At 38.3% G+C, this 21383-nt stretch overlaps 1 protein-coding gene across 1 annotated transcript; it reads right to left on the minus strand.

The window, feature by feature from the left end:
* Positions 1–90: 90 nt before the first annotated feature.
* suclg1 (succinate-CoA ligase GDP/ADP-forming subunit alph) lies at positions 91–21038 on the minus strand. The gene is made up of 9 exons (XM_044346944.1): positions 20912–21038; positions 18317–18417; positions 14565–14681; positions 14091–14303; positions 13241–13298; positions 12275–12358; positions 9894–10045; positions 5030–5218; positions 91–514 (listed from the first exon to the last, which is right to left on the minus strand). Exons 1-9 carry the CDS (start codon positions 20943–20945, stop codon positions 488–490), a joined length of 975 nt encoding a protein of 324 aa, XP_044202879.1. The 5' UTR covers positions 20946–21038; the 3' UTR covers positions 91–487.
* Between the last annotated feature and the right edge of the window lie 345 nt (positions 21039–21383).

Below are 21383 nucleotides of genomic sequence, written 5' to 3' on the forward strand. Positions count from 1 at the left end.
CTCATTCTATAATCAGACCACATCTGTTTTCTCAGACATGCCATGAGAAAGTATAGACACACACACAGGAACAGGAACACATCAGGAAAATGATATGAGAAATTTTTCTTATTCAGGTGGACAGCCAGTGAAATGAGTGATGGAATACGTCTTACAGCAGGAGTATAACAGAATGAAACCACCAAGGTTACCATGGCATCCTTCCCTCAGCTGTCAACATCGTATGGAGGAAGAAAACACATCTATAAAGCTCTTACATAGTGTACAATGAGTTCTTTAGGATACCATTAAGACACTATTATTTATTCCGTCTTTATGTGCAAGGTACAAGTTCATGGCAGAAATTACAATATAAACACTATGTGCGCATTTTAGTTGAAATAATCAGGATTTACAGATACTGTAGGGCATATCCACCTCCAGAATCAGGCTGTTCATCTCAATTTCAGGGCAGGGGGGTAAAAGGTTGAGCGCCTTCTCGCACAATTTACAACATCTTCCTCTTCTCAAACTCCTATAGAGATGGACATCAGAGAGGAAAAAGAAAAGAAACAATGTGAAATGAAGAGATAGACAGAAGTGAATGATTTATTCATGCAAAATTCACACAGCTCTGTTTTGATCCTGTGTATCAGATCTGCTGTGGGGGGGGGGGCGCAGAGGCGGCTAGAGCTTTGGAGAGCCTGTTGTTTTTCCTGGAGAGTGCAAATCATGTAGCGGGTACGTGTCAGTGAGTTCCAGTCGTCAACATTAAAACAGCTCACTTTCTGTGATGGATAGCGACGACACAGCTGCAAAAATCTGATTTATGTGAGGTTATAGTTGCTGTGTTTATCAGCAGAGTCCAACCATGAGACTATAAATGAGAAAGCATTATGTTAGCCATTAAAAAGGATGTAGCTATTTACATATTCAATTTGGAAAATATCACACAAACCGAAGGATGATAGAATATGTCGTTCCCTGAGAATTTCCCATTTCACAGGGGGGAAAGTAACTTAATGCAAATGTCATTTATCAGGTCTACAGAACACACAAGTACTCATGCACATGTTGGCCCAGTCCACTGAGGCTTGCAGATACCTGAAGGTCTACTGCCACCTTGAGGAGGAAATAGGATCATGTTTATGCAATCTCAAATGCTTGGGAGGCAACCTCCGCCTCACTAAACTCGACTTTTTTTGGGAAGGACGAAGGGAATGAGGACACATTTGGGTGGGTGGGTAGATTGGGGAGTTGTGGCTGATTATTAACAGCTCTTTTAACATAATTTTTGCTTTAGAGATGAGGTGGAGTAGGATTCAGTGGGGTCTAGTGATTAGCTTTAAAAGGCATAACAGGACAAAAAGAGAAGAGTAATGGGATGAAAATAGTGACAAGAGAACAGGAGGAGGTGGTTGGCTGCAGACGGAAGCAGACAGTAACTCAAGGGCACAAGACATGAATGATAGCAGCGAGGTAAGAGCAGAGTTGTTTGTGACAGAGGGGGGAAAAAAAACAAGACTTTTTGTGTGAGAGAGTCAGATGACTGACAGGGCGAGTCAAGAGGAAGACTGGGGGAGTAAAATGAGGAAAGTGAAGGTTGTCACTCAAAAAGGATGAGAGAAAATACATCTGGATTGAACGGAGGAGAGTGGAAGGAAAACATGACGTAAAAGAAAAGCAAGACATTTACAAGCTAGAAATGACGACGGCTTTGACACACCTAGGGCCAGATGTATGAGGAGTGCAGGTTTCGAATATACGGCATATGCAACACCCTCGACTTCTAGAGTTTTGAGTTTATAAAAAACCAAAAAAAAAAAAAACCCCCCACCAAACTTGAGAGTAAATGAGTCTGCCTGCACACATCTGTATACACATGCATGCAAGCTTCACTGTGAATACTGAATGAGCGGGGCAGGATGGTACTATCTGATGTGATTATGAGTTCCAGATATTTTGTAAACAAGTTAAAGGTCATAATTATTCTACCGTGCATATAAATTAAGTCCTTCTCAGATAAACATAGGTTCTCTGATATCTTGTCCATGCACCAGACGCCCTGAAAATTCCATCAGATATCACAGCAAGCACTGCATATTTAATTTTGTTTCAACGTACTGTATGCCATTTTGAATTGCTAACTGTAAGATATAAATGTGAAAAAGAATAAATGATGATATTTAGTAAAGCTAAAATAGAAACTATAAGTGGGCAAAAAGGAGTAAAAGAAATGTTTAATTCCTACACTGTCAGAGTTTCTTAGAAATGCACAGTTTCGGTCATGGATCTTCATCAGGTATAAAAAAACAAAACAAAAAACAAAACACCCTTTTTTTTTTTTTTTAGAGCCACAGGCTGCAACAACCAATCAAAAAGGAAGCCAAATCACAAACACTTGAGACATCTATATCATTAGTAATTGATTAAAAAAAAAAACATTGTTTAAATGGGACAAACAATATATTTCAAGATCCATAGAATACAAATAAAAAAATGGGAATAAAATGGAAATAACCTTAAAGGATCAGTCGATAGGATTTAGTGGCATCAAGCAGTGAGGTTGCAAGTTACAACAAACTGAATATCCCTCACCCTCCCCAAGCATGTAGGAGAACCTACGGGGGCTGCAAAACTCATGAACAATGCAAAAAGCCCTCTCTAGAGCCAGTGTTTGGGGCTACTGTAGAAACATGGCGGTACAACATAGAAGAGGAGCCACTCTCTATGTAGATATAAAGCGAAAACACAACAATTCTTATTTTCAGGTGATTATACACTAATTAAAACATACTTATAAATATTATATTCCATTTCTGCCAAGTCCGCTCTACTAGATGCCACTAAATTTTACACACTGCACTTTTAAACCTCTTACAGTTGTGAAGATATTTCCAGATTAGATAGTATGAGATGTGCACTTGTTTTTTTGTCCAATCTTCTTCCTAAATTTCTCCTATTTGAACTTCTCTTGTTGATAAAAATGACATATTTTGCCTGTTGCCCAAGGTCCATGATCTTGTTGTACGTTGCATTTCTAATAAGCTCATTGTTAACAGTTTGTGGGAATTCAACTATTTCTTTTGCATGATGGGCAAAGAAAAAGCAAATCACCAATTTAACTTCCAAGATCTGAAAATATTATTTGGCCTGCCATATTTCACTTTCACCAAATTCTCAAATTTCTAGACATGAAGATGTTATGATTAACAGGGACAGTTGCAGCATTTCTAGCAAGCTTCACTCTTTCGCAGTGTGTATCTGTAATTATCATGATGATGAAGAATGTGAGGATGTGATTTTATGACTTTGCGGACAAAAGCGATTTTCAACTTTTGTACAATTTGGTGATATACAACTTAGAAGTAAGAGCATTATTACTGCCCGCCATCAGACATTTAATTTTATTGATAATCCCTCAAAATTCTACATAAATCTTGTTGATGATGAATGAACTAACACAAAAACCCAGATCCACTGTGGCTGTATGCATAATTCATTAATCCCTGCAAAAGTGGATACATGTGTCAACATATTTAATCAGATGCATGTTTTCACCACTCGTGTGGAGTCTCGTTCAGGTCAGCGGCAGAGCGCACCACCTGAACATCAGAGACTGCGGTCGTCTGCCCACACCCGAAGCATCATGTCTACTCGCTTCTCTTACGTGTTATTACTTCGATTACGGCGGTCAATGAGATTAACAGAGATGTATGAACACAACGTGCAGCAAAATGAGCAGCCACATCGTGCGTTTTTCATCATTACACACAATGATTATGAATTAAACTTTGGGGGGGAAAAAAAATGCGTGTAAATCTATATTGGTGTGCAGTAGTGCCAGCAGTGGTAATGAAAGTATAAGATGATGAATGGGTGTAATACATGCTTTCACTTTATATACATCTTGTTAACAGTGCTTCCCTACAGATAAATTGAAATAAAGAGGCAGTGGTGCCAACAGCTACTCCTAGGGAAAAAAAAAAAAAAAAAAAAAAAATCCGGTTCCAAGTAAACCTTCTCATATTTGTAACTGCTCGATGATGAAAGATGGTGCGACAAGTGACCAGCATCACAAGACTTTTTGTTCAGAAGCCAGAAAGGTGTTCTTGTAGTGCTACACTTGATTATAGCACCTCTTCATTAGCTATGCTGGGTGCCAGTTCTAATTAGCTTGTTTATTCATCTATATAATGAAAATGCAATCTTAATTTTTGTTAAGTTTATTTGTTTAGTATTTCAAAATATAAAAGTAAACTAATTTTCTACCTTTTTTTGTCAATAATCAACAGCTAAAATTAAAAATATGGCTCAAAGTCTTTTCGATTTTTCTATTTCTGATTTAATATGGAAATATTTTGTGTTATATTTGAATTTGGCAGCAACTTTCCAGGCAAAAACCTGAGATTACTGAGAGAGGACAAGGTCAGGAAAAGAGATGCAGACAGAAGACATAAAGCAGTGAAAGGTGAAAAAAACAACAAGGGGAATATCTGAATCTAATATATTTTGGATTATGTTTTACAGAAAGGGAAGTGTTTTTTAGAAAATGTTACTTTGTGCCTGACTGACTGATAAAAGCCTTTTTCAGACATTTTATACATGCCATTGCTGGCTTCATGCATTTGTTCATGTAATGGCTTTTTACCTCACACGCAGGCGTTTGGTACATAAATGTTCATTACAGTTTTATTCAGATATGACAGAACAGTTAAATAAAGAGGAAGTGTTATGTACATGTTACTGGGTCCAACCTCTTAGGATTGCTGTCATGGCTTATTCAGACATGAGACCGACATGTTGAACTACCATCACATTTACATAACACGGTGCATGTTTGAAAGGGATTATAGAGACGTTCAGCTCATTTGATAACGCTTTTTAATGATAACTCATTTCTAGGGAAACCTCAGAAAGATCTGTAATCTAGAATACATGGTCCTGTCCTCTTGCACGCTCCAATGAAACGGTACAATTATCACAATGTCATAATTACTTTCTTTTCGCCTTTGAACATGATGATATCTGCTCGGGAGAAAGGACTCACCTTGAATATAGTGCTGCCCAGCTGGGCAGGGGACATGCTGACTACAACTCCAGCAGATTGCAGGGCTGCAATCTTCTCTTTGGCTCCTCCTTTTCCACCAGCAATGATGGCGCCGGCGTGGCCCATCCTACGGCCGGGAGGAGCAGTCAGCCCAGCGATGAAGGACACCACGGGCTTTGAATTAGCACCCTGGACGCAACAGTGAGGAGGAAAGAGAAAGAGAAAGGAAAAATGTGAGCATAAAAGGAGGTGAAAAGATACACAGAAGAAGAATAAGCTCCAGGGGAAAGTGTGAGGATAAGAAGCACGGAGGAAGGAAGCAAAACAAGGGAGAGGGGAGGGGAAGGGGGGGGTGTACGAAAATAGCGAGAATTAGTTTTCTGCACCTGCATTTTATTCATTCATTAGAAATCAAACACCCCATGTCCTCCCATTACAGAGCACCCATGATAACAGGCTTGTCTAACCAGCCATCTCTGTCTCAGCCTGCATTATTAAAACAAAGGGTCAATCAAGCCATTTAATTGCATGGGTTGGTGTATGACCAGATAGGGGGCTCAGGCTCCTGCCATTTCATATCATCTCATTTCTGAGATGGTAATTAGTCATGCAGGCACTGATTAGCTCAGCGCCTGTCTATGCTGCTTGCTCATTGATGGATGTTACGTTCAACAGTTAAGATCATTTCCAAGGTGAAGAGAGCTAATATTTCATCTTCAGCAATAACATCATAACCAGCAAGAGGGACTGAGTGTGTGTGTGTGCACGTACAGCGGCTAATATTTCATACTTAAGAATAACAACATAATTGTAGAGGACGGCCTTCTGCACGCACGCACGTTTACTTAGGTCACTTTTGGGGGACATTACATAGACTTCCATTCATTTCCTGGACTTACCCTAACCCTTACCCTAACATCAGCTTTTTCCCAAATGGGGACATGGCTTTTGTCCCAAATTGGACAAGCCATCCCCAGTTAACTGGTCTTTTGTTTGAAATGTGTCCCTGAAAGTAGGCTAAGTCAGACCCCCCCCCCCCACACACACACACAGTCCTGAGCTTTCAACAGCAGCTGTGGTTGATCTGGCAGACTGCTTTCGTAGAGTGAATGTGGCATGTTCAACAGCCAAAGCGATACAGTCAAGGTCCTTCGAAGACGCCCACTTCTGCTGCCGTTTCAGCTCCAAATTCAAACCTGACACAGGCAGGAGCAAGATGATAGCAGCTAATATAAACTGCAAATGACTTTAGGTAATTAAGACTAGCAAGACGTATATCCGCCAGAGAGATGTTGAAGACCTTGGCTAGAGATGCACCGCTAATTAGACATTAACACTTGCATGGATAACAGGGAAAGGAAGAGAGAGGAAATATCACTTTAAAGTCCTCTAAATGTTACTAGCATCTGTTCTATGCGCTGAAAAATGCGAGTCTGAAACAAATTAGCACCAAACGCCACTTAGTGTTCTGAAGTCAAATCACGTTATGAATAAACAAACCGCCCTCGTGTGAATCAAGTCTTAAATCTACCTCAAACGAAAGGGGTTTAATTACTCTATTAATCCCTGCCTCCCTGGATACTAAGTGCTAACAATGCATACAAGAAGGGGAGTCGTGCGACCGTTCCCTTTACCCGTCTTTTGTCTTCCACTGTTAGCGGTTCAGATATATTACCTTAATTATGAGACCGATAGGGTGTTTCCCCCACCTCAGTGTGTCAACATGACTGGAGGAGGGCTTTGTTCTATAAACACAGAACAGCTTGCTCCGAGGTGAGGAATTGTATTCACAAGCTTAAAAAGCCAAACCAAGACAATAAACATGACAGGTAGGTATGAATAAAACTGGCATGTGTGCGTACACGTGGAGCCCACCATCACTATTCAAACCTCAGTCCTCCTTCAGACTACAGCCTACGTGGGTTTGCAGTGTTGTTTCCACAGAATTACAGGAGGTTTAGCTAAGCTCAATAGAGACGGGCGGCTGGGTGAAAAGTCAAGAGGCTCAAAAAAAAAAAAAAAAACCTCCACGGTAGCTTAGGTGCCAATTTCTCTGACCTACTTGATATGCATGAAGCAAATTGTAATATGCTTATTCTGTGTAAAACTTATTTATGACTTCAGAAATCCTGTGAAACTGCAGCAATGATAGACAGACCTTTGATTCAGGTGACTTTTAAGATCATATAATGTCTGCAAGCATCGCAAACACTGATGAAGACTGAACTTTGAAATATGTCCTGCATCATAAAGTCTGACAGCAGAACCTAGTGGGATGTATGAGGTTGTTTTCTTGAATTTTACTGAATTAAGGCGTCGGTAGATAAACAGTCTGCAGTAACTCAACTGGAACATTGATGGATGCTTGAATCAATACTTCTTCCTCTTTTTGCTAAAATGTGTCCTTCTCAAATAGGAGTTCAATATATTTAATGTTGCATGACACAAATCAATCACGACTCTGGACTTAATTTTACTGAGCATTTGATACGTAATGTGTTCCCATGTGGCAGGGTCTGTCAAGCTAATGTGAAATGCAATGTCTTAAAAAGGCCCTGAAAACATATTATCTCAGTCAAAGTCACAGATCAAGTATAAACAGATGTGGTCCAACATTGAGTTCAGTTTTCTGCCAAAGTTAGAGTAGTTTTGGTTGTTTCATTTGAGAGATTTCTGTCTTTGCTGTTTTGTCGGAGCTCGTCTCACTGCTTTGAAGTGGTCAGTACTCAGTGATAACTGGACTGAATTGCCATTTTGTCTCACTTCGTTCAGTCAGCCATGAACATTATGTTCATGTAAGCAGGTTTTTTTTTTTTGGCCTGGGCATTCAGTAGCAAGTGACATATCTGTCATTGTCAGTTAACACGGAAGATGCGGTAGTGGTTGCTAAGAGCGATTAATGTAACGTCTTTCACGTTGATCAAAATAACATGTCAATTTAAGAGTTATTTCTGTATGTGTCAACATGACTTTTCCAGCTGTGTCAATCTCATCCACACCTTTTGTCCTTTTTCTGTTGTTATGCTTCATGAATGTAATTAAGAAGCTAAATAGCTATGTAGGAAGATGATGTCGCCATTCTTAATCACACCTACTAAGGTCTGAACGGTCAACTGTTTCTCTGACAAGTGGAAATAACCATCAATGAGCACGACACCAGACTTATTTGTGGAACAAACTGGAGATGTAGGCAGTGATTCAGTCTGGAACCAGGCTGTCGTGTACTTTCTGAGCACCAAGATCCAGATTTAGCAGCATTTTGAATCAAAATGAGATGACAGTTGTTGGGTTGTTTGCTTATGTTCCCAGACCACTGTCAATAAAATATTTTCAAATCACACCCACACACACACTCCAGATGAAGCACACCATCTGAGTTTTGAGTGTGAAACTTTTAATCAGTAATAAACCCCCCCCCCCCACCAAAAAAAAGAAAGTAACAATGACTGCTGCATATTTAGTCATAAATATTTAAGGTTAAAGAAAAAACTTGAAATGAAATCAAGTTTTCAGTGGCTTCAAAGACCCAGTCACATAAAGCATGGTAATAATACTGACCACGAAAATGACTTCAATTTGTAATCATAACAGCCCAGAACCCTCATTCATTCTCTAAATGCAGATTTTGATCACGCATGAGTACGCAACATGTTGACTGATTTATCTTGCCAACTAAAAGCTAAAAATTAATTTCACAGGTCACATATTCAAAGGTTTCTCCTTACAATACATCAATGTGCAAACTGGTTAATCTTCTTGATCGTCAGAGAGCAGAAATAATCTATAATCAAGATTAGATATTCAGTATTTTGTAATATTTATTTATTTTGACAGACTTTACTGAGCTCACCTAGCGCTCCTTTCCAGCAACACTGTGTTTCACATTAATACAAAATTCACAGATGGTAGCTGCCCTAGGTTAGTGTATTGGTGACTTGAATTCAAATGTATTCAAATCAAGAAAAGTTAAGTTTGAAAGTAAAAACAATGTCTGCAGGCTTCCGTTTGAGCTTTCTGCTACTCTTAACGATTAAAAAACGAGGTCTGAGTACACCATTTCATGTATGTCATGTTCTACACAATTGACTTTCAACGGAAGATCTGCTCTGCTGGGCTTTTTCCATGCGTGTGTTTCATTTGAACTGTCCCCACGCTGTCAACACTTTGGGTGATTGGGTGGGTGGGGGAGGTGTTTGTACTTTATTTGTTGGGTGAGAGAAGTTATTCTCCTGAGACGCCAGCGGGAGATTTGCATGCATTAGAGCAGCCGAGGGCAAATCAAATCCATTTCTCAGCTCGAGAGCAACGTAGGCGCGCGCGCACACACACATAACACACACAGAAACAAACACATACACGCTGAAAAATTAACAGAATAGGAGTCATCCACAAGGAGCAAAATGCCAAGTACAGGGCTGCCGAAGTTCAAAATGTCAATTACGAGTTCCTCAGGCACTTGGCTGAATGAGCCCATCGTCGCCTTACTGCTCTTTATCACATGTGAGCATCACAAAAGGCTCGTCAACAATGCGGATTTGTAGAACACGCCCTGTGAATCATACCTTCGACCCATCTGTCTCTCTTTCTCATGCAAATCACACGGACATTGAAAACTAAAAGAGAAAGCTCAAGGCTGTCATCAGAAAAGAAAACACACTTCCATAGTTCCACCTTGTTCTTGATGCATGATGGTTCCCAATGTTCACCATTGCTGATAGATTTGAAAGGGTATGACTAAGAGCTAATTCAGAGACGGATAAATTTTTTATATGTACACATATCTGCAGAGGTTGAAGCACTGTAGAATATGATATTACAAGGACAGTGAAGTAAATAATGGGTGTCCAGTGTGTTATTTCCTTACAGAGTTGTGCTGTTTCAGGTACTCCGCCGCGTTCTCCTCAGCATTGCCTCCGATCTCTCCGATAAGGATGATGCCCTCCGTCTTAGGATCGTGCAGGAACACCTCCAGACAGTCTATGAAGTTTGTACCGTTGAATGGATCCCCACCAATACCTTGCAGGAGACAAAGCAGACACTCGTTATATACTCAAGACCCTCACAGGATAATTCCAGTGAATATTAAGAGGATCACACAGCTGTTCAGACTGAGAGAGACTTTATGCCTGATATGATCATCCTAACAGCACTGAGACTCTTCACAGTTGGTCATTAGGTTTGCCTGATATTTCTAGATGGATTTACTTTCAGCATAACGTGTGTATTCCATATTTCAACTTTTATTCCCTTTTACTGAAGAATTCAAGCTTCTCTTTCATTGAACAGCATCCAGACAACCATTTTATTAACAACATACTTACAGTGGCTTCACAAATATTCAGACTTCTTCACTTTTTGCACACTTTGCTACTGAGAGATGTATTTTTCTTATTTTTTAATACACTTTTTAAAATTCTGAAAATTTCTTTTTTGCTTTTGAGATTAGGGGTTATTGAGTGTACAATTAATTGCCAAAAACCAGTGATGAATGACTTTAACCATTTGGGGCAGTGAAAAAAAAAAAGCTGAAAACACAACACTGACATGATCACCTTTGAAGCTGAAACGGCGTCCTGCAGATACAGAACAGCATTAGCATTTGGAAACGTGTTGATGTCCGCCAGGTGAAGCTTTACAAAGTCACTGTATATTCTCAACATTTTGTGAGAGATAATGTTTAAGTTAATATCACTTTGCTTGATGGTATAATTGTTCCAAATCATGTTTACCTCTGCATGGCAGTTTAAGGTTTCCTTTCATATCAAAGAGACGCCATTGGACATGACTTAAGAAGCTCATCCAAATTACTAGAGTCCAATAATAATTTCCTAAATTTATTTCCACCGAAAATTACTACATGCTCTATAAAAGCATGAGCAAACGTCCACAAGACAAATCTTCACAGACAAAACGTCACCTAAATTTATATTCATACCATTAAAAAACCTGGCAACACCAAGAAGAAAAATTACATGAATAATAATCAAAGAGAACCACATTACCAGCAACACAGATGACAGTGATATTAAATATTGTATTAACTATAATTTGCTGTAGCCCTTAGGTCATGCTGAGACTTAAGAAGTCGCTAGCAGAACTACCAATAAACCCCCTTAATGAACTTTACAATATTTAATATTATTGCGGCACTGGTTTTATGAAGTCTGGCTGGAGGACACTCCATAATTAAAATGTCTAAATAATAATGAAGCCAAGTTGTTTTTCAGTTAATTCGGGTGTCCAACCGGCTCTCTAGTATAGATTTTCCGGCGGCAGATAAGTTGGCCAAAAAGATTTGTTTATATAAAACAGTTGATCTTATACCTGTAGTGTTGCCAAGAGGTAATAGAGCCGAACATGTTAGTATCATCACAGTGTGTCTTGATCTTCAGATGACATTAAAACTATATATAGCTGCATCCAGAGAACAGAGTGGTCGACTGATTATTTCACTTAGAATGACAATAAGAACTAAACCAGATCAATGAATGAAGAAGTTAGTTAGTGAAATTAATTTCTGAACACAGAAAAAACATTGTTCCATATTATGTGGAGTTCAGTTTCGAAGAAATCAGTAAACTACTGGAAAAAAGGCTGTGAGGAATCATGTGGAAAAATGTGGGGTAATAGTAGGACAAGCAGGTACTGATGAGTTCAGACGTTTTAAAACATAAGCTCTATGCCTCAGTTCGTGTTAACATTATGGCCTTGACTGCAGCGACACTGACGACGACGACAAGAGACTCAAGTTCGATCTCATCAAGAGGAGCATGGACTGAAAAAGAAGAGGAAGCAAAAAGGCATTTATAGAAAGAGTGCTCCATGAATGGTTTGTCTTCTTAAAGAGAACTGAAGAAGGGCTGCTTGGATTCACAGAATATTTTAACTCTAATGTGGTCATTCGGTTTTCATTCCCTCCGTTTCAATTATGTGATATAAAAAAAAAAAAAATCACAGGTTTTACTCCTGAGGTTTGTGCGGGTAAAAAAAAATAAATATCGCCTGGTAGTGGATCGGAGATGAAACCCATTTTGCTCACGATTTGCAGGACAAAGAAATTCGAAATAGGCTTTTAAAGATTCTACTTGCATCTGAGCCTCAGATTTAAGAGGGAGTCAGGTAAGATGTTCATGCAGGGTTTTATATCTAGTGTCTCAGTGTAGAATAAACAGCAGCCTTTTCTGAGAGCTGTGACACTGCGTGCTAAATTTAAATTCAATATGCCACAGGTCACTGGTAGCTTACCAATGCAGAGTGACTGGCCCAGGCCGACTTGTGTAGTTTGGTGCACAGCTTCATATGTCAAGGTACCGGATCTAGACACAATGCCTGAAAGAGAAATTCAGAAAACACTTTGTTATTTTTGTCAAAACACAACTGAATTAAAAAAAAAAAAAATTATACGCACACTCTTTTTAATTAGCTTTTCATCAGAGATCTTCTTCAAGGTCTCTGACCAAAACCTTGCTGATTAAAAAGATTCTTGCACAGATTTGAGTGTATGATGCGTTTTTTTATTCAGTTTGATTTTTTTTTTTTTTTTTTTTTTTAACTCCAGCACCTCAGCAGACTCTGAGTAAGCAGTGTGTTTTACTCTCTATTGTCAAAACACAACTAAAACGCTGCCTCAATCAAGGGTTGTAAAATATAAAATGCGGCCGTCCTTTTCTGTCCCACTATAACTCAATCATTTCAACATGACAGCAACAAAAGAGATCACTAACACAACACAACTCTGTAACAGCTGTTCTTTCTATGCTCTGGGAGTGATGGCAGTCGATTTAGTATAAAACAGTCTTCCTGTAAAGGCTCACTGGCCAGCAGCAGCACACGCAGCTTATCAAGCTGTCAACAGCAGAAGCTTCATCTAAGATTTAAGTACAGTGCTGTAAAAAAAGTTTAATTTGGGATGAAAGGCATTAGTATGAATACATCTTCTTCTGTTCTACTTCGTTCTTCAGTCATTGAGAGGCAGGAAGAGTTGTTGGAGAACCTTGAGTCAGCAGGTGAATTTCTGTTTATGGACACATTTAATGTATTCTCTCATTAAAAAAAAATAGCCCATATAATTTAAAGATAAAGATAAAGGTTTGGATTTCATTTCAGGAGAACATTTAACTTTGAACAAATCCGGAAAAAGTGTTTCCATTCAAGTTTTAAGTCTGTATTATAAATTGTAATTAATTCTAAAAACAATAAGGAAAATCTTACCAATCCTTCCTTTCTTGTGAATGTGGCCTGGCATGATCCCAATCTTGCACTCGCCAGGCTGCATATAAAAGTTTTAAAAGTTTTCAATGACAAACATTCATCATAAGATACATGCATACATACTCCTGCTTGATATATCACTGGAAATGTTCTTGACACTCGCTTCATAACTTTAAACTCAGCGTCCGATCAAGTTTAGTTTAAGAAAAACTACACAAGGTTTACGTAATATCTTACTTGTTTCTATGCTATGAGCTCATTGTAAATAAACCACAAAAGAATCATTGAGTATGCGCCGCACGAATTCTCATGAGAACAAAAAAGTTTTCTTTGTCAGAATTCATTAAAAAAAAGTAAAGTCTCTGCACACCTGATTATGCAACAGTTGCGTCGGAGGAAAATACCTTGAAAACAATGAGAAAAACTCATTCAGGTGTCCTGATGAAGGTCGTACAGACTGAAACTAATAAATATTCCAGCAGTAAGGGAGACAGAGTGTGGGAGTTTTTCTTATTGTTTTCTTTGTCAGAATTCTAAATCCATTATATATTAAAATCCAAAAAAGATGATTTGTTCGAGCAAAATAACCAAAACTATTATTTATTGTCAAAAAACACAAACAATCAGTATAACAGTATAAATAAATCAAGCTGCTTTAAAACTTGAGTATGACTGCGCAGCATTTAATAAATTTAAGTTTAAAAAGCAACAGAAAATGAATGTATTAAATCTGAATTACACCTGCTCCCTTGAGAGGGAGTTTGTGCTTTCAGCCACAACCGAATAAACTAAAACGTACAGTATGTGTGTCAGTGTGTGTGTGTGTGTGTGTGTGTGTGTGTGTACTTACATTGATGACTCCTGGGCAGTTGGGGCCTATGAGGCGGGTGGTGCCCTGGCGCAGGAGCTTATGTTTAACTTTCACCATGTCCTGCTGGGGGATACCCTCAGTGATGCAGACCACCAGGGGCATCTCGGCGTCAATGGCCTCGATGATAGCTGCCGCCGCAAATGGAGGGGGCACATAAATCACAGTGGCATCTGCTCCTGTGCCCTGCCTTGCCTGAGGTGAGGGGGAAAAAAGGCATTGGTGGTGATATCAAAAATGGAAAGTCTAAAAGTTATGAAATAGTGCCACCTAATGTTTATTTAAAAAAAAAAAAAAACATTTTTTTTTTCAAGTGTCAGTCTTTCACAGGATGTTGCCAGCAAATCTGTCAGATCCATGAAACACATTTCAGCTTTTGATATATTTTACTTGTGATTTCAAGTTTCACACGAGCAGCTTCAAATGTCAACAGATGTTATAAGGAGTCACACCTACCTCCTTCACTGAATTGAAGACAGGTAGGCCGAGGTGAGTCTTACCACCCTTGCCGGGGGAAACACCTCCGACTAACTGGGAGCCATAGTCGAGAGCCTGCTGACTGTGAAACGTTCCCTAGATGGAGAGAGAGAGGAGTCAGCGTGTGTGTGTGTGTGAGTGTGTAATGAAGTGGGGTACAGCCACTTCTGTGGCGTCAACCTTGAGATATCATTCCAGACAGAGAGGAAGGAGGAAATATGCTGCCATCCAGGATTAATCACCTGTGCTGAGTAAAGGGATGGATACAGAAAGTGAGGCTGAGCTTTTCTGGGGATGTACTGTAGGTACTGGTAAATATATTCAATGAGAAGGAATCGAAATGTTCTTGACAGATAAATAATGATGTAAGCTTAGTTTAATCTCCTCACAGAACAGTTGAAAAACAAATCAAAAAGAGGCTTTGGATATTCTCCAGACTGTAAAATATCTCCCGAGACAGAGAAATCTTTCAAATGCTGTCACTCTCATGTAGGCTAAAGGTACTCACTCCTCTGTCTGTGCTCGCAGGGCTGGATTAACCCGTTAGAAGGACCTGGACAGAAACGAGTTTTGTAGGGCTGTAGTCTGCTGGTCGACTGGTTGATTAGTTGGTTGATATGCTCTCTTCCGACTAAATTCTCATTGGTCGAATAATCTCGCCCAACCTAATGGAGACCGCTGGGTCTAACTGTACTCAACGTTTATTGAACGTGCTGAACGTTTACTGAATCTGTGTTTCTCCATAATGACACAACGAGAACCCCCACCAGGCCAAAAAAAAAAAAAAAATATATATATATATATATATATATATATATATATATATATGTATATATAATTCATTTATTCTGTGATAATTAAGCCCAAATTATGACAAAGTAATTTTGATACAGACAACTTTGGGCCTTCGCGGCACCTCCGGATCTCCGGTCTTGCATGCTTGTGTAAAGTTGCAGATAAAATGTGGTACTGTTTCACTCTGTTATATTACACTACATTGCGGTTTGTACTTCAAACCTCCTAAACCTCACCACTCCACCGGTGGTGCGTGCAACTATTTTTTCCCCCATAAAAAAGGGTTTTTTGGGGGGGATGCTGTACATACTGTAAAACCCCCTGAGGCAAATCTGTGATTGTGATATTGGGGTATATAAATTGACTTGACTAAAAAACGATTAACTTTGTTCAAACATACATAATTTAAATTCAGTGGAGATCCCAACTTTTCTAAAGAAACCAGATATGTCAGGCTGCATTTGAGGAAACGTCGATAAAATCATGCACAAAACATACTGAACATCTCAAACTGATGAAACAGTCTTGGGTTTAAATAGTTCACTCAGTTTAAACTTCATGAAGCTTTAATGAAGATTTGGAACGAGCTGATACAGATCGTATATGTTAAACTACCAGAAAATATACTGTAAAACTAGAATAAGATGATTTTTTTCCCCAACTTAACAGGAAGAACTGGAAAACTGGACGTTAAAAGGTTAATATCTAACCATAAGATACTGGTGTAGGTATACTAAACCAGCTGTTAGTACTTTTGTTTCATAGCGCTCTAAATTTGTTACACACATCTCTATCAGGCTCAGTTTAAAATGAAAATAAACAATATAATGCATCAGTACCACTAAAGGGATTAGGATATGTTTTGGGAGGTAAAATAATTTGAATGAATCTCATTGTACTTTCCCAGAGCAAATTAACGCATCAATGCGGTCTATATTGATTTCATAAGAACAAATCCTATCAGTCAGTAGTGTGTTAATTATTACTGAAGATGCTGAAACAATGTAGATAAAGTAGCCAAGGGTCATAACTAAAGGCATTAATAAATGACCTAATGTAAAAATTATACCCAGTCTATTAAGAGGAATTAGAAGCTATGCATTTTCCACTGTTGTAATACACTCTTTCACCCTGCTAACTTTGCTGTTTTTGCCCGTCATTATTATCGCAAATGTTGGGACAATAAATTTGAAAAATGGTTTGCTTATCAAGCCAAGAGACACGACAATGTGCACTCAATAGCACTTGCTTCATTTCTCATCCTTTTCTAATTACCCGGAGTGTTCACTGGAACTATATTTAACAACCTTTTATTATGTTGAAGAGAAAATGGGAGATGAAAAATGGAATGTGCGCAAGGACAGAGGGGGGATATAAATCTGTAAAGTCCACGTTTTCTGGCTTGTTGAACACACTTGCCAAGATTTTTATTCCCCTTGACTGCACATGGTGCAAAGTGAATCACCTGAGCTTTTTCATGCTCTTGAAAAATGACACTCTGCCACACAAAGTTATTATTATTGACTGAAACAATGACTAAGGGCAGACATGGGCAAAAAAACTGAAGTCAAAGTAAAAATGAAAGTTTGTTTTCTCCGAAGCTGGCTGTAATAATAAAAAAGAACGACCCTGATTCACAGGTCTTTAAGGGAAAGAAACAACTTGAGCAACAGTTACACTAATACAACAGTGCAGTATTTACTGATCCAAGGACACGTTTCAGCATTTACACAAAAACAGTAACACATACTGCTGGTATACTACAAATCTTCATAAAATGACTTTAATCAAAACATTTTTACACTTTGCCTGAAATTCATTTACTTAAACTTAATATTTACTTACCTTGTATTATACTTTATGTTGTAATTCTGTATTTGCATATTGTAATACTGCTATTTAAATATACATCGTGTTATGTTAATATAGTACTACTGCTTCTTGTCTGCTCTGTGCACACAGCTCCATCCTGGAAGAGGAATCACTCAATTACAGCTCTTCCTGACATTTCTTTCATATAATTTTTTTCTCCTGTAAAAATCATGTGTGAATTAAGTGTCTAAGGATACAGGATGCTGTAGGTCATATAGATTATTGAGTCATCTAAGACAAACTTATAATGTTAGGCTGTATAAATGAGATTAAATTGACTTGAATTGAGTTTATGAAATCAAACCTGCAACAACTTATTTTTTTTGGCCACTTGGAGGCAGCAAAAACAAGCTGTAAGTAAAAAAACTGACCTTTAAATATCACCTTTAAAGTCGGTATGTCGAACTTATGAGCAAACCGTTACACATCCAAATGATATTGAGGAACATGCATTCATTCGGATTTGTGTATGTATCCACCCAATGAATTTAAGTCAATTTTTACTCTTCTTTTAGCTTTGTTTTGGTCTCCATTAACACCTGAGAAAAACATCTGGCTCTTTAGCTGCTAAATGCAGCAATATGTTCACCAGCTAGTCGCTAACTTTGTGTGTCTGCTGTTTGGTGCTGTGCAGGCAGCACACAGTATGCCAAAAACAATGATATGAGAGCAGGTCAAGTTAAAGTTGCAGGCTGGAAAACCAAAACAATGAGCTGTAAGACGCTACAAAGTTGCGTAGAGCTGAAGGGAACTGCAGAGTTGGGTGATAATTCTCTTGGGATTCATCACTATGAGCGACCATTATAATAATGTGTTAAGTTAGGAAAATATTTATTTTAGCTGCTTTAATGTAAAAACTTATGTATGAAAATAGTAAACTTTTATAATGTCTCATCTGTATTTGGCTTTGTAATATGGGAGACACTTTGAAACACAAAAATGAGGAATTAACTGTGTGTGTGTGTATAGAAAGGAAAAACTGAGATTACACAACAAGATTACAGTAACTTAATCCTATGTGAAGCAATACTATAAAGAATTGGTAACGAGTTTTGAGTACAAACCTGTTTCCCTGTAAAACCTTGGCAGATGACCTTCGTGTCCTTGTTGATGTAGAGGTTCTTTCTTGATCCCGTATAACAGTGCCTGACTCCACTTTGCTGCACTGAAGCGAGAAAAGAGAAAGCAGGCAACACAGGGAGACTTTAGGTGACATTTCTTCACATATAAAAAGACAATATTCACCATGGAAACCATACAAATATGAAATCTTTCTAGCCACTTGTTCTTTGAAAAGGAGGACAATAAGTGTCTGCACAACTGATACAAAAACACATTCAGTACAACAAAAAGCAATGGTTTGGAGGTGTAGCAATCTCTACAAAATCAAAGATTCTCTAAAACTTTTCCAGCAATAGAAAAGTTCAGTTTTCTATTTCATAGTAAAAGACAAAGATCACAGCTGTCTATTCACTTTCTTCCAAGAAATTATTCTTTGGATTTTAAAACCAATAGTGTTTTGGCAACAAACTATTTGCTTCTGCAACAATGTTTTATATTTTCACCTTTCTTTAGACTTGGCAGATGACTTTTACTGTCCCTGTGAACACAAACAAAGTTTTCTAGGATTTACTACGAATATTTTTAATTTGGAATGGTTGCTTAATGCTATGGAGCTGTTCTGGTGTAACTACAGAGGGAAATAAGACACATGACAATACATTATGTCTAATTACACTGTTTTGAAGTGTTGTACTATAATCTCCACAGACAATGCCAGTGCTATCAATTTAGATAACTGCAAGCTTAAACTGCTTGCAGGTATTTAACACCATATCTTGGAATTGGATAGTGCTGCAGTAGAATGTAATGCTGCACTTTAACATTCTTCAGAGCTGCATTAATCTGTCTTTTATACATTGACGTTGCATTAATGATTACATGTAATGTGAACGGAAACAGTCATTGGGACAAACTCAGAAAATTATCACACAAGCTCTGCTGTTTTTTAGCTCAATGTTTTGCTTTTCCTGCCAGCACATTCACTGTATGGTTCAGTTCAGTATCACAACTCTCAGCAAATCTTTTTGCAGCAGCTGTTTTTAAATCCCAGACACATTAAGCGGCAAGACACATTCAGGTCAAAGAGCAACTGAGGAGTCTTTGTCAAGTTTTACATCTCCTGCAAGACAACAACTGGGAGTTGTGTGACGTACCTGACTTTACAGGTTTAACTACATTAGCAACATGCTGCACGATGCACAACATCAATCTGAGAAACTATAGATAGTAACTGGTTAGAGAGATGTTTAACAAGAGATTTTAATATTGTTTCACAGGTCTTAAGTCATACGTTTCTCTTTGCATCACTTTTCCACACAATTTTAAACTACCACCTAAGTTTTTATTTAAACTAGCAGACAGTATGAATTAAATTTATAGTGTAAAACTCATCGTATAAAGCTGTAACTACCCTTTGAATGGCTTGAACATAAAAAGAAAAATTGTTATTTTGTACTCAAAAAACTTGATGATTGATCAATCGACTATCAAAATGGCAATTTGATCAATTATTTAAGTAATTCATAAAGCAAAGACTCAAAACATCTGCTGGTTCCATGACATCTTGGCATATAGGAACTTGTGGGGGCCTTTTTTCCCACCAGTTTCTTATGTTTTACAAACTAAATGATAAACCAAGTTACTGAAAGCTGCAGCTTCAGTGTTGCTATACAAGTAGGCTAATCATTCATCTTCCCTTCAAAAACATATGATAGCAAACCTTGACCTCTATGAGCAAAACCAGAATACATTCCCACTGACTTCCACTCTTCAGTATACTGGTCTTCACAAACTCTCTCCCTCTTTAAAGGCTAAAAAAAGGGGAGTACTGGACGAAAATTGATAATTAAAAGATAATATAATTTCAGGAAGAAAGACAATTTGACGACTACCTCTTCCGTATAGTATAGAAGATAAATGACTTTCTATCAGGAGGACTTTATTGAAAGATTTGAGAGTGTAACATATGTTTTTACATTCAGGCAATCAGGACAGAAGCAGGGCCTAACATAAACCAAGAGTGTCAGTCCTCAGTTGACTGAACTTTGGTCCTCTTCAGTGCCTCAGTCACACAACTTATCAATGAAACTGTACAAAGTTCAGTTGTTCACTCGGTGTCCTAACAAAGTGACAATTAATACAGTAACCTTGTCCTTTAATATAAACAACTGACATCAACTGTACTCTTGTCAAAGCACAATCTGAAGCTGACTTTTCTGCAGACAGGCTGCTGACAAGAGTCACTGTACAGCTGAATTAGCTGCTTTCAATCACAGCCGGGTGGAAACTAAAGATGAGCAACTCGCACAAAATAAGTTAAACACGGTAAACGGACACGACACATTAAGTCAAGGGGTCGTGCAAGGTCAAAAATAAATACTTGCTCTGGTGTCGTGTGTGCAAAAGCTGGCAGGAGGTTAAAGTCAGACTGCAGCTGGACGTTAGCACAAAGCTAGCTAGTTAGCAGCCCTGAGGAGCTCTGCCGGCAAAGCTCAGCTAATGTACAGCACAGAGCTAATGGGTATATTTATTTGTACAGAAAGTAAACTATCAAACAGTTTAACCGATCAGCACCAAGGTTTATTAGTAATACTTACAAAGCAGCCTGGCAAACAACCTGCTGTGAGACATCTTCGGTCATTCACCAATGACAACCGGAGGCTGAGGACCTGGCACACGGATTTTTAGCTGGCTACAAATATCGCCTTTAAATCAGACTGCAAACATTATCCTCGTTTTCAATAAACTAACAATTGCTGTATTTATTGTTCATTATCTACTGTTGATTTTTTATGAGCTGTGAACGCAGAATATGAGACATACACCGGCTTTAAATTTATTTCAGGCAAAAATAGGCTTCTTCATTTAACAATGGATTCTGGGTAGTGTAGTTCTCCACAATGTAGGCAAGCGAAACCTTTGTCAGCACTAGAGGGCGCATCAAACACATTATTTCAGTAAATGTAATCCCGATTCCTCATAGATAGAGATAAATGCATGATTATAAAAGACTCAAGAGACACTTTTCTGGAGAGTTTACCGAGAAAGTGTTTATGGATAAAATAACCA

This window comes from Thunnus albacares, chromosome 3 (genome assembly GCF_914725855.1).
Source record: "Thunnus albacares chromosome 3, fThuAlb1.1, whole genome shotgun sequence".
Taxonomy (NCBI): Eukaryota; Metazoa; Chordata; class Actinopteri; order Scombriformes; family Scombridae; genus Thunnus; species Thunnus albacares.